Raw genomic sequence first — 27,066 nt, forward strand, 5'->3', positions numbered from 1 at the left:
CGCGCAACAGTGTGGGCCATATCATCATACTCTCAGCCGCTCCGTCGAGGCGCTCAGTTGCGTGAGTAAAACTATGATTTCAGACTGTCCCTGAAGGCTACTACCTGACGACAGATGAATGTAGGAAAACATTGTGAGGCGTTCAGATGCATAGTAAGAGTGTATATGTGATGACATCATCCTCAAAACAGCTTTGTCAACGTGATTAGATCCATAAAGCTCAGATTTCAGACCGACCCTGAAGGGAAGAGGCAGCTAAAATGAATAAACAAACCAGCCAAAACATAATGAAGTGTTTATGTGCCTGCAGGAGTGCAGGTAATTTGAAAAGCTCCAATTTCAGACTGTCAATAAAGGCAACTACTTAAACACATATGCAAAAACAAACTGACAAAATCTTGTGGGACACAAGAAATTTTGTATTAAGAAAACAATGATTTAGGAGGGTCGCTGAAGGCAACACGACATTTTCCAAAAAGCTGAATTTGTCAAAATAATCAAATGGGCGAAGAATGATTTCAGACTGCAACACCTGGCGAAAGCGAAATGGAAAATCAAGCTGTCAAAACACTACGAGGCGTTCAAGTACACGAAAAGGCGTAGGTTATTGGAATACCTATGGTTTTAGACTGTCAGCGAAGGCAGCATATGACTAGATAGATGTTTAAAAAAACACAAAAAAAAGACAACATTTGTGAACCATTCACCTACACGAGGAAAGCGTTGATTTAAGACATTCAGTAGCTCTGCGTCAGCCAGTGGCACCAAAAGAGGGCGACATAGTTCAGTACGTAATAAATGAGGTACACCTATTCAAACATAGTGAGGCATGCATGTTAATACATAGTGTGTGTGTAATTTTATCATCCTCTCAGCAATTTTGACAAAGTGATCCGATTCGCGAGGAAATCTATGGTTTCGAACTGTTCCTGAAGACAATACCTGATGAAATCGCAAAGGTTATGAAAGTTAAGTACGTTCGAGAGCGTAAAAAAACCCTCTCATCATTCTCCAGACAGTTTTGTCAAAGACGAAGTAATCAGATGTGTAAGGAAATTTACGTTTTTTTGCCCCTGAAGCCAACACCTGATGACTGATGAATGTAAAAACAAACTGTCAAACGCCGTGACAACTTCAGGTCCGTGCAAGAGTGTAGGTTATTTAGGAAACTACAGACCGCCATGAAGCAAACATTTGTCGATGGACAGAAACATGTAATAGCAAACTGACAACACATTGTGAAACGTTCAGATATAATTGGAGGTTATTTGGAAATCTATAAAATGCTACGATTTATTTCAGAGTGTCCCTGAAAGCAACAACCAGACGATGGGTAAACGTTCAAGTGTTAGCCATTCTAACTTGCTCACAGCAATTATTAGAGATAGAAAAAATGTCATTCAAACAATCGCTGAAAGCATTTCTTTTGGATTACTACCGTGGATAACATTTGTAGCCAGTTTTGTTTTGATGAGTCAACGTTAATTACAACCAAATGTAGCTCCGGGTGATGCGGTGATACTCATTGACCACATGGCGGCGCCAAAAAGCCATGATAATGGCACTGAACTGCTTTGCAAGAAGCCCACAGTCCGCTTGAGTTAGTGCGAGTGTTGCAAATGTGGCTTCTAGTTAAACTTCTACTTTCAAAGTCTACTAATTTGTAGTTGTACTTTAAACTTGTATTTAAAAAAAAGTGTAATACTATTTTAAACGTTCAGTTGTGTTTCAAACTTGTACTGTTCTTGTACTTTCAACATCTGTTCTAAACTTGCACTTTAAACTTGTCTCCATTCTTTAAACTTCTCTCCATTTGAGATCTCGAGTCGAGATACCTCCCTCAAGGTAAAAAAGACCCTCTTTGTTAAATTGTACATACTACATTACAACTATAGCGCCCCCTACCTGCATATTGTGATGTTATTCACTAGTATATTACAGAAAATGTCGTAAAAATTCCTTCCTCGCTATTACCATGGCGACAGATCATTCTTGATTTACAAGAGAATAAAACGGTCCAGTGAGCAGTAATGTCAGCGCGCAAACACAAAAGGCCCACTGTGCCACAGAGCTCCCTCTAATGCTTGCCGACAAGCTGACTGAAAGTTCTAGATCTGCAAAAAAAAGGTAGAAAATGGGCCCTTTAGTGTGACATAATTAAAAAATAATAATCAAAAGAAGTCCTATTGAGAAAGTAAATAAAACTTTTGAAGTTATGATTATTTTTAGAAACTCCAGAACTTTGTAAAATTCAGATTTTAATTTTCAGGAAAAGTCCAGTTTGTGAAATATTTTTTAGTATAAATAAAAAATTATATAATAATATAATATACATGTACATATATTTTTTAAATTTTAAAAGTTATAATTATTTTTCCTAAATTGCAGAACACATTTTTTATTTATAGTATATTTTTAAAGTAAAAATCAAAATGTAATTACCATCAATGGAAAAAAAACCTTACAAATTACATTAAGAAAAATTTAAAGTAAAAAACACACACTTCAATCAAACCATTTAATAGTGAAGTCAAAAGAATCCAGAAAAAATGCAGTTATCACGTAAATGACATCAGCAGGGGGCGTGTTCAGGCACTTGAAAGGTGGAACCCTGAGGGACTCCACATGAAATAAAGCCTTCTAATGATTCACATTCTAACGATTAAAGCGCAATAATTGGATACATTGTGTAATTTTCTAAACGGTTGTGTGTATGTTGAGTGCTGGCATGACAATAAGTTAATAAACGAGGAGATGGCACACAGTTATTATTTATATGTACAACAGCAAGAAAAAAAAAAGCGTTTAGTGTGGCGACAATATACATTTTTCAACATTTACAATTGTACACTAGAATATTTTTTTTTCTCATTTTTCATGATAAAAGTACTTTTTGATGAAAAAAAAGATATTGTTAGGTTTCCAGAATGATGACTATGCAAGCTACTATATAAGCAGGGATAAATCACCAATGAGCGTTTTCCACAACCAGCCCGCGAATAGCGAAAATTTACATAACCTTATATTATGAATGTATTAAAAACACACACATTTGTCTTCTTCTTATTATTATTATTTTATCCGTGAAAAAAAAAAAACACCATTTCGTTTGAAAATTGAAAAATTGACAACCGTTGTTAAATGCATTAAAAAAAAAAAACTTTTTTTTTTTTAACTCAGCAAAAACAAAACAAAAAAACACACCAATTAGCATTTCTGGAGGTTGGCTGCTCCTAAAATAAGAAGGGGAAAAAAAAGAAAATATCTTTCCAAAAATTGACGCCCATTTAAATGCTATATATAAAAAAAAAAATCATCTTTTTTCAGCCCCCTGCCCCCCCCCAAAAAAATTCCAATTAACAAAATAAATCTGCAGAAACAAAAAAATAACCCCAAATTGTTTGAATAAGGTGATAAACCGCTAATAAGAGTTTTTCTTGACAACCAAGATTGCCCCCACCCCCCCAAAAAAATTATATTAAAAAAATATATGTATATAAAAATCTACAAATGAAGGAATTAATCTACGGTGCCCACACTATTTCATAGCTGAGAAGCTAATGGTTGCCACTTGAATGGTCACTTAGGTAAACGCAGCCTGAGAAACACGGCTTTAAAAAAAAAAAAAAAATGAAGAAAAGAAAAAAAAAAAAAAGTACTCTCCTCCTCCTCCTCCCGCTAGCTTTTTTTTGTTTACACTTGCGAAGGCGGATCTGACATGCTTGCATATGGAGCCTTTTAACCGGGGTTAGAGTTCAGCCAAACAACACGCTGACATTCCACCGGCGCTCCCAGTGACACACGGCTGTTGATGCATCGCCGCTGCAAAGAGGAAAAAGCAACGTCTCCGAAGCCACCAAAAACAAACGCAAGCTATGATGGAGCGTTTACGAAGCCCTTGGCCCCAAATGTCCGCTTTTTAGCGCCCTGCGTCCCCGCCTCACACGATCTCCACCTTGGAGTTGGGGTAGACGGCCACCACGTCGTAGCCCTCCGGGGGCTGCACGCGGGCCTTGGCGTGCGTCTCGCAGTACAGGTTGTCCTCGATGAAGAAGTATCCGCGCTGCTTCAGGTTGGTGCCGCAGTCGTCGCACACGAAGCACTCGGGGTGGTACAGCTTGTCGCGGGCCTTCACGATGGTGCCCCTGGAGGGAAAAAGTGGGATTAAAATTATTTTTTCAGAGGCTTCAAAATACCCCAAAGTAGCTGAGAGTACAGAAAAAAAAAAAAAAGAAGATGAGAAATTTGTCAAAATGCTGCTTTAAAAAAAAAAAGCCTACTAGAACAGCAACGAGCATGAGTGTGATTGGTTCGTTCTAAACATAGACACATTTGTAACGTAGTAACTGTAACTACGTAGCTAAGTAACTAAAGCTAATTTGTTTGGCGAAGAAATGTCACGAAAAGCCTACTAGAACATTGGAACTTTATTTGGGTTTTTTTCCAGGGGCATGACCCTGCTGACTACCATTTTACATGAGTTTGAATGTGATGGGCTCATTCGGAACACAGCCCAGTTTGTAACTGAGTAACAGTAACTAAAGCAAAAGAAGTAGGCAAAAAAAAGTCATAAAAAGCTTGCTAGAACAGCTGAACTTTATTTGGGGTTCAACAGTCACGCTAAATGGTGGCAGGTGTGTGCTTACCGACTCCCATTTAACTTGAGCTTAATCTGTTAATTTTGAGCACAAGAGTTAAGAGGGTGTGCGCACTTATGCAACCACATACTCTTGAGTTTGTTTATTTGTACCTCCCCCTCTAGGATTTTTGTTGTTGTAAATGTTCAGCAAAAAACTAGGATGAGCTGAAATACTTCCTGTTTTCATTCAAATTTACAGTGTCATAGAAAAAAAAAAAAAAGTGTGCCGCCATCTAGTGGTCAACAGTGGAATTAGACCCCAAATAAATGGGAGGCAAAAAAAACAACCTGTACAATGATAATAAGGCTTCTTTGTTAATGACTAATGCATGACATCAATGCTTACCTAGACGTGTTTTTACAAGCAAGAGGGCTGGGTACCATCTTTTGTATTTTTGCGTGCACAAGTGAGTGTGACCCGACTTCCCCGGGTCATTTTGCCTGTCGGTGCACGTCGGCCCTACTGTTTACCAACCACATAAATACTTAGCTATGCACATAAAAAAAAAATAAAAATAGTTGACTAAAATGTCACGTCAAATCTACATTGCACTTAAATTAAAGTTTAAAAACAAAGAGTAGAATCACTTTTTTTGTGACATGTTTCATGGAGAAGATGAGGAAAAGGCCAACGTGTCGTAATTTGTCGTCAATTTTAAACGGAGCTCTTTTTTTTTAAAAAAAAACTATGAAAAGGGTTTAGTGCCTTTCAGAAGTTGACGAGCGCTAACGAGGCTAGCATGAGCGTACTTACACGATGCCGTTGTAGCAGCGCGTGCACTGCGGGAGCTTCTGGAGGCCCGGGGACACGCCGCTCGGGAGGGGGCTCCCCAACTTTGGGACGGGCGATCGTACCGGGGACTTCAGGCTTCTCATCCTCTCTGTCGGGGACATGCCTACCAAAATAAATAAATAAATAAATAAATAAAGGAAAAATAAAGGAACATTTTGTTACACCATGCAGATAATAATAATAAACCCAATTTTTGTTTAAATATGTTTTGTTTTAGTCAAAACTTATTTTAGAAAATAATTGGTTAGTTTATTTATTGCAGCTAAATAATCATAAATTTACATATATTTTTTTATTTCTTTTAACATATATTTTTTTAATTATTGGTTAATAAATGACTGAATAATTTTATTAAAAATAATAAAAATATTAAAATTAAATTTAATAAAAGTAATTTAGAAAAAAAACCACTATGTTAAATGTGTTTAATTCAATTTATTATATATTTAAAATATTTACATTTATTTAAATAATTGGTTGATTTATTTAATGTAAATATGCAAAAAGAAATATTGGTCAAATAAAAGAAAGATTCAAAATTGACTACCAAATCATTGGGCAAGTTATTTATCATAGGCAAAACAAGCAAAAATAATCATACATTTACATCTATTTTTTGAATGCATTTTTAAATTGGTTAATTTATTATTGTAAATAATTTAATCAAAAAAGAAATAAATAAAAATGACACATCTAAACTTAAAAAAAAAATCTATTAATAATTTAACAATTTATTACAAACAACACAACAAAAAGCTAGTAAAATTAAGAACTACATATACATCAAAAAAAATTTAAAAATGTGATTTATTAAATATTTGATTTTGATGTATAGTATATGATTGATTTCATGTTAGTAATAAAATAAATATATTATGAATTCGGTTTCTCATACTGTATGTAGTTAAAAATTTGGGGTATTTATTCTTATTTTTTTATTTATTAAATTAACTATAAATAATGTAATGAATCATTTTACATATAAACTATTTTACAAACTTTTTTTATGATCTCATGCACAGTACTTTTTTTTTTTTTTTAAACAAATGAGGAAAATCAAAACCAAACAATGCCTCCATTCTCGGGTTTCACTTTTGCAGTGACATCCAAAGCGCTCGCACGCCACGTGAAGCGGACCATCAATCAGCGCTAGCAGCCTGCCAGGACGTTAGCGCAGCGGCACGCTAACGGCGCTGCCTTCACTCCCGTCTCCAGCACGTCTGCGTGGAAGTCGGCGGGAGTCGTTTACGCTATCGCGAGGGAGGCGAGTCTTGTCGGAAGCGCTTTCATACGTCTGGAAAGTCAAAACACCGTCTCATGGGGAAACCCCCCCCCCCTTTTGCGGGATTCTTGCTCAGCTTCGTTTGCATCTGGCGCTGCGCGGCGGGTTGGCGTCAGCTAGCTACAAAAAGTCTACACACCCCTGATCGAATGCCAGTTTTTGTGATGTGGAATGAAGGCCAAGATAAATTATGAAATCCTTTTGAGAGGGGCATTATAAAAATAAGCAACTGAAATAACGGTTGCATTAGTGTGCACACCCTCCTTTAATTGGTTGTTTTCTGCACGAAAGTTTAGCTGTTCTCGGAGGCTTTTCCCGACATTGTTCTGCTTACTTTAGTTTCCAAGTCAGTTACAGTTACTTAGTTCTAGTTGCTCAGTTAAAAACAGGGAATGTGGTTGAACTTATCACGTTCAAACTCTTGTCACCGTTCGAAAAAGTTCAGATGTTCTTGTAGGCTTTTCCTGACATTTTTACTTAATTTGCTTTAAATACTTATTTAAGTTACTACTCAGTTATTCAGTTAAACAATGGTGACGTGGCTGTGTTCAAAATGAACCAATCAGACTCAAACTCCTGATAAATGGGAGTCAGCACACTCCTGCCACCTTTTAAAGCCTCTGATGAACCTAAAATAAACTTTAGTTGTTCTCGTAGGCTTTTCCTGACATTTTTGGTGCTTACTTTGCTTTGGTTTAGTTAGATACTACCCAGTTCCGAACTGAGGATGTGGGAGTCAGCATGTCATGCCTCTGAATAACCCCAAATAAAGTTCAGATGTTCTAGTAGGCTTTTCGTGACATTTTGTTGCTTTAGTTACTTAGCTACAAACTGTAAGTTTGGCTGTTCAGAATCAACCAATCACATTCAAACTCATGTCAGCACACACCTGCCACCATTTAAAGTGCCTTTGAATAACCTCAAATTAAGTTTAGATGTTTTAGTAGGCTTTTCCTGACATTTCTTTTTTTTGTAACTACTTATAATCCCATAAAGAGAGAACAGACCAGTTTTTCTTTTTTTTTTTTGGCAGTCCTCCAAATTTTGACACACAAACCCAGTGTCTCGCTCCTCCAACCAGAGACGCCATCTCCAGGAGTCTGTGGAATTTCTAGTAAACAGGCGCCGGTGTTTGCTTTGGTTCCGAAAGCCCCTCAAAGGCAAATCCAGTCTCTCAGTGGGGGCTCAAACTTGTCCGTCAACATGACAAGACTTTATCCTCCGCCCAGACATCCACCGTGTGTTTTATCTCGTAAAGACGCGGTATCTGTTTGCTCATGTGAACTTCATTAAAGTGGAGTGGCACAAAAACAAAAGTGGAAAAATGTGCCTTGTTATGATTAAACGCTTGCATCGTTGAACTTTTGAGTAGTAATCAATTACACTCAACAAGTGGAAATTCCACCGGTCAAGACAGGACATTTTTCTCACTACATTGTCCTAAATGGTTGCTTCCCGCTCGTCGTCCGAGCTATTTAAAGAGCCCTCGTCTTCCTCCCACCCGTTGGCCCTCCTCATCCTCCTCCACGTTTTCCCTCTCTTTCGCCACGTCCGTCTATAAAAGGAAAAGTATGTCAGCGAGGATTTATAATGTCGTTATGTGACTAATGCTCAGCACACGCTAACGGCTTCTTGTCCAGGTGCTCGGCATCTTGCGGCTGACTAACGCTGCTGCTCGGGTATCGCGTTGCTATGGAGCGACGATGGGAATCTCTTTGCATTAGAAAGAAGAAATAATGATAATAAAGCACTTTCAGTGTACTTTAAAGTTTTATGAAAAATGTTTTTAAATGTATTGGCTTGGTTGTATCCGATTGGATTTGATATATTTCAAACACATTTTTAATGTAATTATTTGACACAAGTATGCATTTTAATTGTTATATATTTTTGTTTTTTGATTTTAGAGAACACTACATTTATAGTAGCCTAAATATAATTTGTTCATTTTTTACATTTAAATGTATTTATTTTTTTATATTTGAGAGACAATTGTGTTTCTTAAATTTTTGTTTTTTTATTTTAATATCTGAGACACTACTGTAACAACATTTTATTTTTAGTTAGTTGTGATGTTGTTCCTTATTGTGTTTTATTTCAATGGACAACAGAAATTTGAATTAGATTTTCTAAAATGTTTCTTTTTATTGTTTTTGTTTTAACTTGTGAGGAGCCTGCTGTTATTTTTTTTAATTTAACAACACATTTTGTATTTTATATTTATTTAAAAACATGCTTATTTATATAATTTTAAATTTTAATATTGTGAGAAATCTACATTTTGATTAAATTATTTTTTTCCCTAATTTTTACATTGAGACAAGACTGAGTGTTTATTTTTTTGTTTTGTTGTTTTGTTTTTAATTTGAAAAATAATTTGATTATTGAGGGAAAAGTCATATTTCAATTTAGTTTATCTTTAGCTTATTTTTTTGAAGTTCTGTAAAAACACAACTTTTTTATCTGTGTTTCTTCTGATTGAGGTTGATCAAATAAATGCACCAACCAAAGTTGATTCATTTTTTATTCAAATATTTGAGAAAATGCTTATTTTTAATTTCAAATTCTAATTTTTTTATTTAACCATTTGTATTTGACTGTTTTAGAGGAGCTTGTCATTGAAATTGTACTTTCTACATTTATTATTAATTTTCAATGTGTGAGGCAACGTGGATATTTTAATTAAATATTGATTACTTTTCCCCCCATTTTATTTTTTTTATACAGAAAAATGGGAAAACTTTTGTCCTCCAAAACTGCCTACCGCCGTCCTCGGCCTCCAGGATCCCCTGCAGGTACTTGAAGGATCCGGACTGCTTGGGTTCCGAGGAGGGCTGCTCGTAGTCGGTCAGCATCTTGTAGACGTGCGACTGCATGTCCACGCTGTTGCGGCTCTGGACGGGGGAGGGCGCGGGAGGCTCAGGGCTAGGAAAGACCGTTATCAAATCTCTGAACTCACTTTATATGGTCTTATAGGTGCAGGTCATATCCTCACCTGTGAGGGGCGCTCAGGCGCAGACCTCCCATTTGGCCGTGTAGGGATCGGTCCCCGTTGGGGGCGTACAGCGGAGTTGGGCTGTTGTACTGCGCGTGCCCGTTACCGTTACCGTTGCCGTACGCGTAGCCGTGGCCGTTGTTGGTCTTGGAATGGCCATTGAGGGCGTGGTTGGTGGGTTGCTGCTGCTGCTGCTGCTGCTGATGCTGATGCTGATGCTGATGATGGTGTTGCATGGGGAGCAATGGTGGTGGAGGAGACTGAGGTTCGGGGGTGTACGAGGACTTGCGGCTGTAGTTGGTGTAGCCGCTGGTGATTGGCCGGAAGTTCTGTGGAGAAAGAAATCAGTTGTTAGGCGAGAAAAAAAAACAAATGTGAGTTCATATTTCCCTTTCGTATTAAATGTTGAGAATCCATCCTTAAAAAGAAGAGAACATTCTCAACTGGACGACCAGGTGACCCAATACTTTTGTCCATGTTGTATTATTTTCATCAATCTCAGGACGGTGCCATTTTGTCCTGTACCGCCCTCTATACATTAAAGCCTTCTGTGTGCTCTAGCATAAAAAAACATAAATACATCATTGGGACACTTAAAACATTTAAAATAGAACGTATTTATACGTTCTTGGGAGCAAGTTAGTTAATAGGAATACTGCTGTTGGCTAAAATTGAGGTCACAGTGCCCTCGGGCTCGCATTGTCATTGTCATGTGACCAAACCCAGACAACAGGAGCGCCGTGACAATCGCAATGCAAACCCGAAGGCCCTGTGACCTCAATTTTAGCCGACAGCAGTATTCCTATTAACTAACTTGCTCCCAAAAACGTATAAATGCGTTCTATTTTAAATGTTTTAAGTGTCCCAAAGATGTATTTATATGTTTTTTTTTATGCTAGAGCACACAGAAGGCTTTAATGTAGCCTCTCAACTGCAACGAATGGTTGAAGAAATTGTAGTTATTACACAAACGGCCAGCAGGTGGCAATCCAGAGCAAAGGAGATCAAATAGGGAAATGTTGAAAAAAAACTAAATGACTCAATTCTTAATAGATTTGTGAATAATGATGAATTCTAATGCTAATTGCTGCAAAACTGAAACAGATATAAATATACTTTTTTTCCTGATGAAAGAAGAGACTTTAATCTTTCTTTTGGTAGGTTCCATGTTTTTATAGCAATAGAACACAATATTTTGTGGGCCTTGCAAAATCAGTCAAAATCCAGTAAAACAGCCGGGAAGTGAAGGGGATTGCTTCTGTGAAAAAGGCTGGGAGTGAATGAGTTAAAAAAATATGAACAACTTCATGTTCAGTGGACCAACCAAACACGGAGTGTCTTTTAAAGAATTTCTACAGTCATTCTGACAACGTTTTTGCCATGTCACAATCCTTAAAGAGAAAATAATGACTCATTTTTCAGTGGAACAACCAGGTGTCCCAATACTTTTGTACTCGTAGCATCTCCAGATGGGTCATGTCAACAGATGGGAAAAGCTGGATATCATCCTGTCTCGACACTTGCTGGGACCACACACACACACACACACACACACACACACACACAGACGCAGGACGGGTCCGCCATAATCAGGCCTTTTCTGGAAGCTTTTTATCCTCCTCACAAGCAAAGTTTACTTCTTGGGGGGAAAAAAAAAATCCCTGTTATCGCCTGGTGCGCTCCAGACAGACTCTTTGAACGATAAAGACAAGCCAAAAGCAATTCCGACGTCCACGTCAAACATTCTGACAGGCCAGTTCTTCGTAATTGTGAGGACGGTCAAAACCAGTATGACCGAATCTTGACTCTAGAATCACACTCAAAATCAATATGGTTCCTGTGGTGACATCAGTAGGACCTCAGAAACTCAAACATCCGTTAAAAAAAATCAATACGACATTGACCGGAGGACTGTTTGTGTAAAAGTGCTCCAGAAGATCCCACCTCTGCTTGATTCTGTGAGAAAGGCAAAGGCGGATGAATGCTAGGTCTACTGTTACAGCTGGTCCCCGTGTGAAAGGTATCAACATGGACCGGGGTCGAGCAGATCTCATTTTTCCCACTTTTTGGGGCAGTTTCAGAGCAGGAACAGGGACCACACAGCATCTGTGTGTAAGGATATTCCGCAGTGCTGGGAAAGGGGTTTGAAGCAGGTTTAAAAGGATCTGTGTAGCCCTTTTCACACAGTCTTGTAAGAGTGGGGAACTCTCCGCCTGTTTCTGGGGTTAGTGTGTGAAAGGCATGGAAAGGGGTACAAAGTTCCCTCGGACTTTGGACGTAGTATTGTAGGTCTATTGTTACACCTGGTCCCCGTGTGAACGGTATCAACATGGACCGGGGTTGAGCAGATCTCAATTTTCACACTTTTTGGGGCAGTTTCAGAGCAGGAACAGGGACCACACAGCACCGGTGTGTAAGGATATTCCGCAGTGCTGGGAAAGGGGTTTGAAGCAGGTTTAAAAGGATCTGTGTAGCCCTTTTCACACAGTCTTGTAAGAGTGGGGAACTCTCCGCCTGTTTCTGGGGTTGTTGTGTGAAAGGTATGGAAAGGGGTACAAAAGTTCCCTCGGACTTTGGACGTAGTATCGTAGGTCTACTGTTACAGCTGGTCCCCGTGTGAAAGGTATCAACATGGACCGGGGTCGAGCAGATCTCAATTTTCCCACTTTTTGGGGCAGTTTCAGAGCAGGAACAGGGACCACACAGCACCTGTGTGTAAGGATATTCCGCAGTGCTGGGAAAGGGGTTTGAAGCAGGTTTAAAAGGATCTGTGTAGCCCTTTTCACACAGTCTTGTAAGAGTGGGGAACTCTACGCCTGTTTCTGGGGTTGTTGTGTGAAAGGTATGGAAAGGGGTACAAAGTTCCCTCGGACTTTGGACGTAGTATTGTAGGTCTACTGTTACAGCTGGTCCCCCGTGTGAAAGGTATCAACATGGACCGGGGTCGAGCAAATCTCATTTTTCCCACTTTTTGGGGCAGTTTCAGAGCAGGAACAGGGACCACACAGCACCGGTGTGTAAGGATATTCCGCAGTGCTGGGAAAGGGGTTTGAAGCAGATTTAAAAGGATCTGTGTAGCCCTTTTCACACAGTCTTGTAAGAGTGGGGAACTCTCCGCCTGTTTCTGGGGTTAGTGTGTGAAAGGCATGGAAAGGGGTACAACGTTCCCTCGGACTTTGGACGTAGTATTGTAGGTCTATTGTTACAGCTGGTCCCCGTGTGAAAGGTATCAACATGGACCGGGGTCGGGCAGATCTCATTTTTCCCACTTTTTGGGGCAGTTTCAGAGCAGGAACAGGGACCACGCAGCACCTGTGTGTAAGGATATTCCGCAATGCTGGGAAAGGGGTTTGAAAGGTATGGAAAGGGGTACAAAGTTCCCCCGGACTTTGAACGTAGTATCTAAGATGACACAGAATGTCATGTGTGGAAGGGTACTCCGCAATTCACTGGCAACCAAAAACGGCTTTCTCTGTGTTCTGATTAAAAGTACCACAACAAAAGAAGGACGTTCAAAATGAAGCTTCTGAGGTTGTACCAGAGACGGGAAACTGCCTGCGCGTAAGGAAATACCAGAAAAGAAAAATATGGGTTTCAGGTTTAACACCATACGCTCACTTCCATGTTGGGTTGAAAGCAATTGTCACTGTCTGACAACTACTTCAAACATCACACCAGATATTGTGTGTACAGAAGTCCTAAGATCTTCTGGTACAGCTTGAAAGAATTTTGTCGGATCTCTGTGGGAAAGAAGTTAGTGAGGGTACCTCAGGTCAAAAAGACACAGGCGCAGCGTGAAAGGGAGGGAAGGTGGAGGACCTTAATTGAAATCATGTGTCTTGAAACCCTTGCCTGGCTCCGCCCTGATTGGCTAGAAACCCAAACATTCTCACACACACACACACACACATACACACACACCACTACCCAATTCTCCCGCAAGGTTTAATCCCTGCGGACCCTCGAAATGAAACCCCCTTCTCATGGTGCTCTGCACCGCTAAGCAAACACAAACCAGCCCTTCAGGGGAGGAGAGACAGACGGGCTGGAAAGGAGGTGACAGACAGATGGGCGGCTGGGCGGGAGGGCAGGTCAGAAAGATGGGAAAACAACACGGCATCTGGCCACAGACCCTGTTCGGTGCTCGATCACCGCTTGAAACGGTACAGACCAGATCTTCACCCAAATTTCATGGATTCTAACTTGCCCTATGTGATAACATTCCAAAAAACTCAGTAGAAGTCGGTTGAGTTTTTAGATCAGTTTACCTACTAACAAATAAGCAAACGGCTTTGAAAATACGACCTTTCTTGGTGGGGGTCAGGGATAATCAGGTCCCGTGCTTCAACAAGGGCGGCCATCTTAAAAGCTTGACCACCACATGCTACAAAGACAGCGGGAAAATTAGGACAAAAACAAAACAAACTAGATCCAGCATTAATCCTTGAAATTAAATCCAAAAAATACAATTCTTCTGGATTTCAAACAAACCTCTGTGCCCTGCTTACCCCCTGCAGAGAGCACCCTGACCCCATCAGTAGAAACTGATAGACTGATTTGGACACTTTTGAGGGAGGATTTAAGCGGATGAAGAGTGAACCCAAACAAGCAAATAAAGCGGGTCACAGGTGTTGAGCTCTTTCAAAAAGACTTTTCCGCCACGCTTTGGCGGTTTCCCTGGCAGGGGATTAAGCACCGGTGGTCCCTGTAAACACATTTTGGCAACACGAGAGAATGTTAAACCCTCAAGTGATTCCGTTTTGCTAGAAGCCAGTCAGCTGGAATGACTACAACTTGGACCCCACCCCCCCCCCCCCCCCACCCCACCCCAATCTGGAATCAAACAACCTTGTTTCATTCAATAAAATGTCCAAACTTTTTCCACCGGAGTCCACTTGAAAATGGAAGCAAGTGGGGAGTACTTAACCTTGGGTTTATGAAACATGTCAGCGTACAATTTGTATGTAAAATACATTTCTATTGAATTGAATCATTATTATGCATTAGAATATATGTGGGCCAAAAATGCTCAGCAGGTCGCAAATGATGTTGGGGCCAAACTTTGGACAACCCTGACGTCAAACATTCCTGCGAGGACTTCATCTGTCAGCTCCTGCCGAGCCTGGACGAGCTCCACGACGAGCTGAACTGCCACGCAAACGCATTTCCGACGTTTCGCGCCAGGAATTAACGTTTAACGCCGACCGAGCGGCCACCCCCAAGAACTTCCAACTAAAAGGGAGGTTTGGAAATGTCAGTTTATGGCGGAAAACTTTTTTTTCCGAGAACAGAAGCGGGCGTTTGAAGTTTAAATCGCTGACAAAAGATTGGGGGGGGGGGGGAGACTTTGCCAGAGAAAAATGCTCTCTTGTAGGAAAATAAGTGGGCGGATGGACATGATGTTATTTTAATTCCATTGCTTTTAAAAATGATTGCGTGGTGACGTCAAGCCCGATTGGGTCGTTTTGTTGACGTGGGAATGTGTGTTCTCAAGGTTTAAAGAAATATATTCAAGAATTTGTCCATAGTTCAAAAAAAAATAAAACCACATTCACACTCAATAGCCTCGCTTCACTGGGAGCGGATCCAACGTTGGTCACCCAACCAACTGTAAATACATTTCCACTGTATAATAATTCATGTTGGTCTGCAAAAAAAAAAAAAAAGGAAGAAAAATGGACTGCTTAAATGTATCATCAACGGAGGGCTATGTAACATAACCATAAAATGTAAAAAATCTGATTTTTTTTCATTATTTTTTTTAAATTGAAATAAGTTAAGCCAAAAGCGTTGTTACCTAAACCAAATTTGAGCATTTCCACAAAACAAGAAAAACACATTTAGCAAGCATGTTGGCATTTTGTTTTTGATATCGCAGCTGTAAGTTAAACAGTTAAGACGACGTTGGCAATTATGCTATTAGGCTAACAATGGCAAAAACAATATTAGCTACGAGCTAAATGCTAGCTAAAATTTGTTCTTCTTCTTGATTTTAGAAACAAAATATGACAGACAACTATGCTATTAGGCTAATGCTATTTTTTTCTTTTCAGATATTTCCCTCTTGTAAAAAACAACAACAACAAAAAACGAATCACTCAATAGCTACAGTATATAACGTAGCATATTTTATAATGCATAAGACCCTTAATAAATGAACATGCAATGAGACATTTCTCAGTGGGAAATGAACTGGCTGAAATGAAAAGTTGCTAGACTATAACAACTAAATCTCTTAACTAGCAACTGTAAACTAGCTCCACTCCATTCACAGCCATGTTTTAACCCTTTGATTTATGAAAGCAGCTACTTATTTATTTTTTAAGCGTTAGGGTTACGATTCTCCCCTGACGGTTCACCTTTCAGTCAATGACATTTTCTTCTCCCAATTGTTGTCTTAAAAGTCCTAAAAGTCAACATTTATTTGTTCCATTGCTGCATTTTAACGACTTCCGTTCTGCTCCCATTCGTCTTCCTGTCTATAATCTTTATTTTGGCCCTAAAATCTCAACGAGGGAATGATTGCGATGCCTGCAGGGGGGGCTTGCTTTTGAAGTCGCGGTGATGGATGACGGCGACACCATTTTGTTTTCAGATGAGCTTCGCCTCTGGCTGCAAGCGTGTCAGCATGTGTCTTTGGTTTCGTGTAGTATAGACCTAAAAGCTGTGTTTTAGTAGGAAGCAGACGAAGCATTGCCAGTCACTCAATGTGTTGGATGATGATGATGATGATGATGATGATGATGATGATGACACAAATGCAGTAGCTTGCCAACAGTTGTACATAACGTATGCTGTCGTCTCCATCCAGTAATTAGCTCAGTGTGAGTCACCAATGTAAATAACACGGTCTCCAATATGAATGCACTATATAAGCATGTCAGTCAATGTTCCGATGTGCATTACCACACTGATTATTTGTTATAATTAACACTGTGACACGATGGCGTCCAGTTTGTGTTAGGCATCCAAAAATGTGTCATTTTTCCACAAGCCTTGACCTCGACAGGAGTTTCCGACAAAACTGCCTATAAAATGGTAAAAAGAACCTTTTGAGAACAAGTGATGACAGCTAGCCAGTTAGCTAATGTTAGCGGTTAGCATTTGTCATGAAATTTGGGACTGTTTCTAACCTTGACCGGGTTTTTAAGCCCGTGTGGCTAATGTCAGGGGTCGACCTCACGGCTTCTGTCTCTAAATATCGGTCTGTTTCTGACTTGTATGTTTTGAGTACCACAAACATTTTTTAGGTGTATTGATGGTCATCCAAATGTGATGAGGCAGCTTGCTAGTTGGTTAATGTTATAATTGGCTATGCGTTAAAGATTTTTGTCTGTTTCGATTTGTACTATGGTAGCATTCAAGGTTGGAGGTGTAAAAGGTGGTCTATGGTGCCAGATGTGATGAAACCGAGATGAGACTTTAGCTTGACTGAAGTTTCCAACACAAACACAGCTCAATGATGTTACGTCTAATTAAATTATAAGTTAGCATAGCTCCACTACTATGCTTGCACTAAACTGCAGCCCGTGTCATGGAATGTTGCTTGTTGAAAAAAAAAAAAAACCTTAAATGTTCAACCTCCTAATAGCAAATTAAAGTGTAGCTAACATAAGCAGTCAACTCAACCGCTTCTATCTTGAAATTCCGGTCCGTTTCGGACTTATATTTGAGGTACAACATACATTTTATTCGGCATATTTTATCATTGGTCTTCCCAAAATTGGTCTGTTGTGCCAGATATGAGGAAATCCACACGAGACTTGACCTAGGAGTTTCCGACAAAAATGCAGGACGTCTGACTCATACGTTTTCGAAAACAAGTGATGTGTATGGCAGCTAGCCATTTGGCTAATGTTAGCAATCCACTGTTCCTGATTTGTATGACGGCAACTTTCAAGTTTTGAGCTATGTTAGCCAAAAATGTGTAAATTGGCTACGCTACAGGATATGATGAAACCTGCAGTTTCCCACAATGCTGCCATTCAACGTTTGAAGGTGCAAAACACGTTTTTGAGGCGTATTGATGATCATCTATCTAAGGTATCCAGATATCATGAAACCGACACTAGAGTTGACCTTGACTGAAGTTTCAACGGTCTGGCTGTTTCAAAGCAAAACCCCCCTCAGGCAATACTGCAAAAGACCAAACATTTCGTCTCCCTTGACCGCAATTCCTGATGAACGACACAAGACAATACAACTGCTTTCATTGTGTCTCCAGAGCTGAAAGTAATACACTCCTGGAAGGACGTCAAGCGTCTATTGATGAGGTGGCGGATAATAAATGCTACCTCAGTTCTTTATGTCGTGGCCCCCCAGTCTCGCCACGGCCAAGCGGCTTGACAAAAGACGCTTCCCACAAAGTCTTCATTGTCTCTTTTGAAGGCTCTATCCACATGTGTACGCATTTAGGCACTTACACACCTAACATCCCTTTCCAAAACGCTTTGGAAACCAGCGGAAAACGCATCTGCAATAGGCTTCATTGTGCCGGGAGTATCCTGGCAGCTGGTACAATCGGAGAACAATCGACTTTTTCAACACTTGAGTGCATTTTTAATACGCTATCCCAGGACACGCTATTTCTGGAGCGAGGCTTGACTGTTTCTATGGATGCTGTTTATGATCAACACAGACAGTCCCTCTTGCTTAATTTACAGCCCCAGATGGTAAGTTGCGGTCTGTAGCAAATGATCATCATGGCCATCAAAAGAACAGGATCAAGTTTTAATGGATTTTAACATCGAGATCAAAGATGTGCACTGTGAAATAGAAGCAAAAAAAATAAATAAAAAGAATTCCCACAGCGATTCTTTCTGAACTCTGAATGAACAAACGAAAACAAGACAATAAAAGCACATCTTTGCCAGAATGCTAAGCAGATCATTAAGAATCGCTGTTTAAATGTATTAATACGACAAATTAATCACCTTTTAAGGGGCCTTAATAAAACTCACCAACTTTTAAAAGTGCATGTATCATAGTGCAAATGTATGGTCTCAAACATGCTCCCTCCAAAACACATGCGCGTAACCTCCTGCACCAGTTTCAACCATCAACCCAGGAAAAAGTCTCAAGGACCCAAGCCCCAAATTAAATATTTGGGTTTGAAGAAGACATTTTAGGAAAACTGTCATTTCTGATCAGAAACCGGTATAGACGGAAAGGTAACACAAAATTGTGAAGCTTTTTTGCTTATGTTGTCTAATGTCAAAGACTGATGATCATTTCGAGCCACTGGAAAAAAAGTCTAATAAATCTTCGAGAACATTTTAGTGTAGTTTGAATTTGTAATTCGCCTTTAGCGTTTTTGTTGTTTACCTTCCAAAACTTTGAGTCTTATATCACCAGAGTACCAAGTCCAGACGGGCATCTGAGTTCTGGCTTCATAATGTTTCTCAACTCAGGGTTTCAAGTGTCAAAAATCACTCAAGGCGTTCAACTAGTGCAAAGAGTTGGGAGTGTACCACCCCACAATTGTTTTTGAGAACGAAAATTGGTGTCTACCTGCGAGTCCGATTCCATGTAAGGGCTCGTCTTGCCGTCTTCGCTAACCACCGGCGACCACACTCGTTCTCCCGATCCCGATCTGAAAGACAAAACCAATGAGAGATTCTTGACGATGATCCAGTTCTCTCGAGACGCAATCTCTGCGGACAGGATTTTAACAGAAGATTACTTTTATTTTTCCCCCAAGCCCTAAAACTGTTGCAGACCGTACATAAAAGTTTGAGGTATCGCGACTGGTAGTACGCTGAAGAGAAACCTCGATGGAACTCAATGAACCACAGCCAACTCTGATGTAGTCTGGTCATTTAATAGAATGATGATCTAATAAAAGTAAAAAAAATTCTCAAGTGTCGGTTGAGCACTGACCCCGCGCCCCCAGTCGGTACATTAGATAAAGTCGTCAGCACCTCATAACTCCACAGTACGAGCCATCAAGTGTTTTTTGACTTCTACAGAAGGGGGGGTGATAACTTATTACATATATCTTTAGATTGCTTGTAATTGACTCCAGTTGCGTTAACTTACAAGAAACAACATGACTCACTGACTGGCAGCTGTGACGAGATACATCATCGAACTATGCTGCTGAGCAAGCCTTGTCGGATAATTTACGCCTTTCCTTTTGAAAGGCAGAAAACGTGACGCTTTGGTGAGGTTCAAGCTAATAAAACCTTGTGAGTCATGACCGCAAGCTTAGGTTTCAATTCGCGTCCTGTGACAAACAACTTGTCGCGTCGTCGCCTCCGAGGGTTCTGTTGCCGCGGTGTTGCTTGTCAAGTGGGAAAGGATCCGAAACCAGGCGGGCTCGGGACGCGACCTGGGACAAGGACACGGGATTGCCTTTGTGTCAGGGCCTCTTTGGTCAAAGTGTGAGAGATTTATCAGTTGACATCACGGAACAGGCCACGCTTCAGATATGGACCACCAGGGTCAAGAGCGCTTGGACGGTTCCGTCGTGGTGTTTTCAGAGTGTTTGGTCTCAATGGCGACCGCGCACACAAGAGGCGTTTGTGCTCCGGGCAGAGGGAGACGGTGCTACTTTGAACTTTGAATTGACATTTTGGGGGGAGTACAAAGAACACGGTATTTAGTTCCATAATAAGAAATAGGAAAGTGAGGACAGAGACATGAATGGAAAATTTGAGGCAAACCATTTTGGGATTTGCAGTATAAACCTAGACTGGACCCAAGAGGCTGTTCTTTTCCTACATCGGCATGTTGTATTTGAAATCCAGTACTCATGGGGGAGAAGGACCAAGCCCTGTTGTGAATAAAAATGTGACTAAAAGAAGCCTGTCAGTTGAGAAGTACAATTAATACGTCCTCCATCCATCCATCCATCCATTTTCCTAACCGCTTGTCCTCACAAGGGTCGCGGGGGTTGCTGGAGCCTATCCCAGCTGGCTTCGGGCAGTAGGCGGGGTACACCCTGAACTGGTTGCCAGCCAATTGCAGGGCACACAGAGACGAACAACCATACTCACAATCACACCTATGGACAATTTGGAGTGTCCAATCAACCTGCCATGCATGTCTTTGGAATGTGGGAGGAAACCGGAGCACCCGGAGAAAACCCACGCAAGCGCGGGGAGAACATGCAAACTCCACCCAGGAAGGCCGAAGCCCGGACTCGATCTCACATCCTCTGCACTGGGAGGCGGACGTGCTAACCAGTCAGCCACCGTGGCGCCCTAATACGTCCTTATTTAATTAATTAATTCAATTAGGTTTCACAGAAAAAAAGGCAAATCAAATTTGTGAATAGTGAACCGCAAAGAGGCGACACAAAAATCTTCAATATGTAGCGTTTTTTTTCCCAGTGGAAACATTTCAAAGCGAAGTCAACAACAAGTTACAACCTGACTTTTCAGGAGATTACAAAGATGAACGGTATGCTCCTTCTGACCATCAGGTCGGCGGCTTGTATTCATCCTCCATTCTTAAATCTTGCACCGTCTGACCCAAGGATTAAAGTCGTCTCAGCACTGAAGCCCTTCCAAGGAAGTTAAAAACCTTGATTTATCGAGCAGTAACTGCTATCTTTGAGGCTGATGGAAACAAAGATACTTTGCATCAAAATCCAGCTGTGGGCTGCCAGGAACCATCCTGTTATTTCTACCTCCTTTTTTTGCTCCTTTCAGTCTGATGGCTACAGCAGATTTGTTGAGTCTGGGGAAACGGGGGCGGGGTCGCGTCGTCGCAACCTGGTCTGCAGCCACTAGCTACTCATATTTTTAGCTTGTATACATCACTGACAAACAAGACATAAAAGGACACACACTATAACAATTTCCAGAGGAGCATCATAGACTCCCTGGACAAGTTTCCCTATCTATCCCGTGGTCATATTTTCCAGCACTTGACCAGGTTTAATTTCCTGATGGTCTGGGATTTTTTTTCCCCCCCCAGCGGTCAGATAAGTTTACTTTGGCTTCTCGAGATAGGCCACGCTCCATGCCGAGGACGAGACGCACGGCTAGGAACCAATCGTACTCAAATTGAGATGCATCTCCTCATGGAATATTTCCCTGGCAGCTCAAATCTTCTTCCCGCAAAAAAAAAAGGTCAAGGTCATTGGCATGTCACACTCAAGGTTGTTTGATAACCTGCAATGACATTTACATTTTATTATGGGAAGTTGACTTTTTAATTGTTTGTATACAATCTCTGGACGGAGTGAAAAAAGTTCGGAATTTCAAGATGAAACTAGAATCTCAAACCTTTTACAATTGAACTTAATCACTGTATGCACATGTCCAACTAATCAATCTTTCAGGACTATTTGCCCAACTTTCTGTTCTCTAACAAGAATCTGATTGGCAAAATCCATAACAAGTGTTTGATCCAAGTACTCAAATAGTCAAACCGAGTAATGCATGTCTCCTTTAAAAATTTGGTCCTGGTCGGTAAGTAGAGACAATTATAATAATCACCTGAGAGTTGGTACCGAAGGGCGGAGACGACAACAAAGAATGATGAATGACTGATCACGGCTCCAAAGTTCTATTGATGTGGCATTTTACTGTCCACAAAAGACCGCCTGAGAAGTGGGGAGGGAATGAAGTGAGTTTCTTTGGGCCTTTTGTCCCCACTGGAGTCCTGAGTTCCTTTGGTCCGGTGCAGCCTTGTGCGTAATTCCTTAGCGGTGAGTCACAGGTTAGATCCCCAAGCACCAGGGAAACCCGGACCCCGTCTTTTCTCTGCCTGCTGTCTGTAATTCTTAAAAACTCTGGAAGTGGATGTTCCCTGGAAAAAACACATCTTGAACAATCTACTTCATCTGGTCTGGAGAAGAATTACGACAAAATGATTTGACAGATTTACGCAGAACATGGTGGAGGGTTGGGCTACAGGCCAGGAGACAAAACCAGCAGATCCAGGAATTTCTTTTCACCTGGCCTAATTTCTCATGGAATAATGCATAAATCTCAGTTCTTCTTGCCCCTGGTGGAGGTCTGTGCTCTTTTTGAATGCCATTCTAGTTGCATTGACGTGTTCCACCTGTTATACTCCTGCCATTTCTCTTTCATGTAAGTGAAATTGAAGCACAGTGGGGGGTGTACTTTTTATGAATAAGACATACTTTCAGTCCTGGCTTTCAGCACATCCATCAGCGGGAGACTCCATCCCAACAGCCTGGCAATTGTCCCAACCACCATCTGCCTCTCAAGCCTTTGCAACAACCACATGGCTTTCTCCACTAAGCTCTGGGAGAAGAGGATCTTGAGGCAGCATTGAGAGAGAAAGATGGGGATATAAAAAGAAGAGGGTGTGGTTTTGGGGTTGAGAAGGGCAACAGGTACAAGGGGGGTGGGGGTTGTGGGAAGCAAGGGTTCAGGCAGTCCACCAATGGAAAATATCTTCAGTGCAGGGGTTTTTACTCCATAACCACAGACTCTACTCCAAGTGGAGCATGTGTATTAGGCCTTAGGACTAATGTAAGGTAAAAGGTCTTCAAGATGGAATAATAAGCTTTGTGGCCTTTGAGTCCTTTTTCATGGACGAATGTGACTAAGACGACTGAAAATCGAGGGAAAAGAGGAGTTTAGGGGCTAGGATTTGTGGTTTTAGGAGTGTAGGATGGTCACTGGTGATCAGGCTCAAGATTGAAGGTCCAACAGACGCTGAAAGGTGTTTTTTGTCTTTTAATTTTCTCTTAGTTTGGAGTTGGGGTCTTTGGGGGTTTTAAAGTTCAAGGCCAACTCTTGTTTCTTGTCAAATTGATTCATATGAGTAGATGTAGGTAGGGAGGGGTTAGTCTCCTTCATGGTGGCGTACCAGGCTGTTTCTTGGAGGCCCTTTTAGATCACTGCAACCTTTAGAAGATCTCGAAGCAAGACATTATAGCAAACAAGACATAATGGGAGGTAACCACGTAGCCGTCATGGACTTTTGAGTACCGACTCCCAAGATCCAGGGGGGGGCACCCTTCAAAATGCTCTGAAAAATGCGGCCTGCGACAGTAATGGATGCGGAAAAATCTCAAGAAACATTCTTGCATTACACAGAAGACCTCAGATCCGTGGAGCGCACTGTAATTTGGGTTCCCAGGCAGACGAGCAGACTCATATTTGTCCATCGGCAGCACCGGCAAATTACAGGTCTCTCGTTTCTCCCGCTTTGACTTGGGAGTATTTTATGGCGCAGGCTTTTAAAGAGGGGGGTGAGTGGGGGGGACTAAGAAGCGTTGTCCTTCATTGGGATAATGTTCCTGAGAGTCAGCACAATGAGGCTAATGGCTGCAATCACTTATTAAATATTTCATGTGGCAGCAGACCAATACTTTCACAAACGGAAAGTCTCAAGATGGCTTCGAAATGGAAGCCGCCTGCCATTTACTGATCATCTATTGCGCTACATTATTTGTTTCCTCCCTTACTTTTTGATCATGATAGAAAGCTTCAGTGGTAGTTGCTTCAATGTTTGATTGAATTTCCAGGGACGTGTGGATTTGTGATTCACTGCGCCTCTTCTTGGCTTTTCGTAACCTCCTTGCTTGTGCTGCCATATCTTTTTCCTCCAGTCTGCCAGCAACAACTGCATCCCTTCATATTTTCCCTGCTTAGAGCGGATTCATTTCACCAGAATCTCTGGATCAGAGTGGCTGCAACACGTGGTTTTGGGGGGGGAATACTTGAGGGAATCTTTTATTTTCCTTTCAGAGCCATCCATAGGCGACTGTTCTAAGAAGCCAGTCCTTTCCACTTCACCGGCAGCTCGTTTCACTTTGGTGCTAAATATCCCAAATGTGTACGCCTCACCCGCCCTCCTGTCCGGCGGTGGGGAAACTCACACTGTAATTATTCAAGAGATATACGGTTGCAAGGTCACATACCAACAGCCTGCCTAGTTTCACCTCCGTCGGGCGGCTATAACTACAGCCAGTCGCTATCTTGACCGTCCCAACACAGGATTTCAGTGATTAATGAACAAAATAGCAGTGTTGGGGATTTACTTGAGCTAATAGTTTAGACACGGAATTTGAACTAACTTAGCCCGTGGGTGGTATTTTATTTTGAAATAGCCTGGTCAGAACCATCAAAAAGCCCAAAATGGCTCACCATACCACCCCCACGGGTTAAACGACCAATACCAGTCATGTAAGATAGGCCTGGCGAGCTAAAGAGATTTGGAAGCACAACAAAAAAATTCCAACTGAGTAAACGTTGATGGCAGGACGTGGTGACAGGCAGGAAGTTTGTTGGCAAAGAGACAAGGGGTGAGGCATAGTACTGATATACCAACTTCAGATATCGATACTGTTGTCTGATGTCCAGGTTTGCCAACCTGGCAATAGCTAGATTGATAATTGTGATTCACTCAAAGGAGTGATCTACAACATCAATCTAGGACTGCTCCACGGTGATTTGCTCAGGAAAGGCGGGACAGTCCGTCCGTCCGTCCGTCCGTCTTCTTCCGCTTATCCGGGGTCGGGTCGCGGGGGCAGCGGCTTTAGCAGGGAAGCCCAGACTTCCCTCTCCCCAGCCACTTCAGCCAGCTCATCCGACGGGACCCCAAGGCGTTCCCAGGACAGCCGAGAGACATAGTCTCTCCAGCGTGTCCTGGGTCGTCCCCGGGGCCTCCTGCCGGTAGGACATGCCCGGAACACCTCCCCAGGGAGGCGTCCAGGAGGCATCCGAACCAGATGCCCGAGCCACCTCAACTGGTTCCTCTCAACGTGGGACAGTCTGTACAATACTTCGAGCTGATTGGATGATGCGGCATCTTGTACACGTTTGTTTTGACTAATCACGGCAACAAATTGGTCTCTTCTTAGAGGAGGGGGGGGGGGGGGGACACAAAGAATCTTTATTCAGACATCTTTACCAGATAAAAATGCACGAAGCGCCGCTGTTCAACATCCAACAAGGAAACGGTGAGTAATTCTGCGAGAACAGAACCAGTAGTTCGGGAACGGTGGAAATCAACGGGCTCAGTACAAGATGTATTCTCGGGAGTTTGTGAACACAAATACCGCGAGAATTCAGCTTGCTGAGCAAGATTACAGGTTTACCAGACGGACCTGATAAATAAAGAATCAGAATCATCAGAAAAGAAAACTTTTGGCGTTTTCTATCTGAAGTCCAAGTCAATGAACAGTTTTTACAAGTTTTTCTTTAGTTTTTATTTTCTCAAATTAAGCAATTACTCGCACAATCCCTGATGATTATTGTTGGTGATCTAACCTATCGCGGTTTATTGTGTGATTCCCACCAATCAAAGAGACATCAATTCCCACTTCAAATTGCATGTTTCATTCCTCCTTGAATCTTCAGCAGTCAAGTTAGTAATATTGCAACCTAATGGAATAAACACATCATCCCTAATGCGCCGTTTTGTTTTATGACGCTGAATCACACGTTCTCTCTGTGCGGTATGAAAACTTTTCTTGACGTATAAGCAGAATTAAAAGCCACACTTTGGCAGCGTTATCTTGAGTGCGGAAAAAGTTGCTGCAGCTGCACATGCAGAAGCTGCCTGCACCTTTGTCGTGAGCGAGCGCTGCTTCCCACTTCCCGAAATAACATCCCGACGTGGACAAACCGCCACTTCATGCTCAGCTGCTTGGACGGAAGACGGTGTTAAATGCATTCGAGCAAAGTCGAGTACAATGGGAAGAAAAGTTCCTGATTTAGAGCTTTGACCTTAGAAAGTGAGAGAGAGAGGGAGAAAAAGAGAAAGGGAGAGCAGGAGAGAATCCTCGTCGTCTGCCAGTTGTAAACGAGTCCGAAACCGCAGTTTTTTCGCACATTTAACTCTTTCAGAGTAAACACACAACACGTACACAGATGTGAATAATATTCCGATATCGTGGTACCTTGACTTGCGTATACATAAGTAAATTAAGTTACGAACTTGAACACCAGAAGCTGGTGGTTGATTTTTCACTAGGACCTTCTAACTATTCGCTGAAAAATTATATTTTGGGCGCATGTTGGAAGATTCCAAGTGAAAGCAGTATGGTAAACATCTCAAGATGATAGAGAGAAAAGTCTGGAGTGGATACTGGCAATCCAAGAGTCGTTTGCAAAACGCACTACAATTCGAAAGAGTCACTGTATTAGACAGCAAATACCTGCTGATAATGAGCGTGAGCTGCTGAGTGCAGTTTTTGATCCGGTTCTGGGCATCCATGTGGGTCATGTGCTCGGTGGCGTCGCCGTTGATGGCCAGGATGGTGTCGCCCGGGCACAGGTCGCCCTGGGCCGCCTTGCTGCTGGCCGTTACCTGGAGATGACAGGCAGGTTAGGTGGGTAGAAAGGTGCAAGAAAAGACCAAATGTTGCGTTAAGTGGGGTACAGTCGCCCCTGCATATGCGGCTTGGTCCCGATCCGATATATAAT

At 41.6% G+C, this 27,066-nt stretch overlaps 1 protein-coding gene across 1 annotated transcript in view; it reads right to left on the bottom strand.

Moving 5' to 3' along the window:
• Nucleotides 1-2,504: 2,504 nt before the first annotated feature.
• The window catches only part of pdlim4 (PDZ and LIM domain 4), a 33,055-nt gene continuing 8,493 nt past the window's right edge, over nt 2,505-27,066 (bottom strand). Inside the window, exons 2-7 of the mRNA XM_077547010.1 lie at nt 26,799-26,950; nt 19,220-19,301; nt 9,710-10,038; nt 9,479-9,639; nt 5,394-5,535; nt 2,505-4,145 (exon numbers count right to left, since the gene is read on the bottom strand). Coding sequence (XP_077403136.1) covers nt 3,941-4,145; nt 5,394-5,535; nt 9,479-9,639; nt 9,710-10,038; nt 19,220-19,301; nt 26,799-26,950 — 1,071 coding nt within the window. The 3' untranslated portion in view covers nt 2,505-3,940. The remainder of the gene's footprint in view (nt 4,146-5,393; nt 5,536-9,478; nt 9,640-9,709; nt 10,039-19,219; nt 19,302-26,798; nt 26,951-27,066) is intronic.

Source organism: Vanacampus margaritifer, chromosome 16 (assembly GCF_051991255.1).
Source record: "Vanacampus margaritifer isolate UIUO_Vmar chromosome 16, RoL_Vmar_1.0, whole genome shotgun sequence".
NCBI lineage: Eukaryota > Metazoa > Chordata > Actinopteri > Syngnathiformes > Syngnathidae > Vanacampus > Vanacampus margaritifer.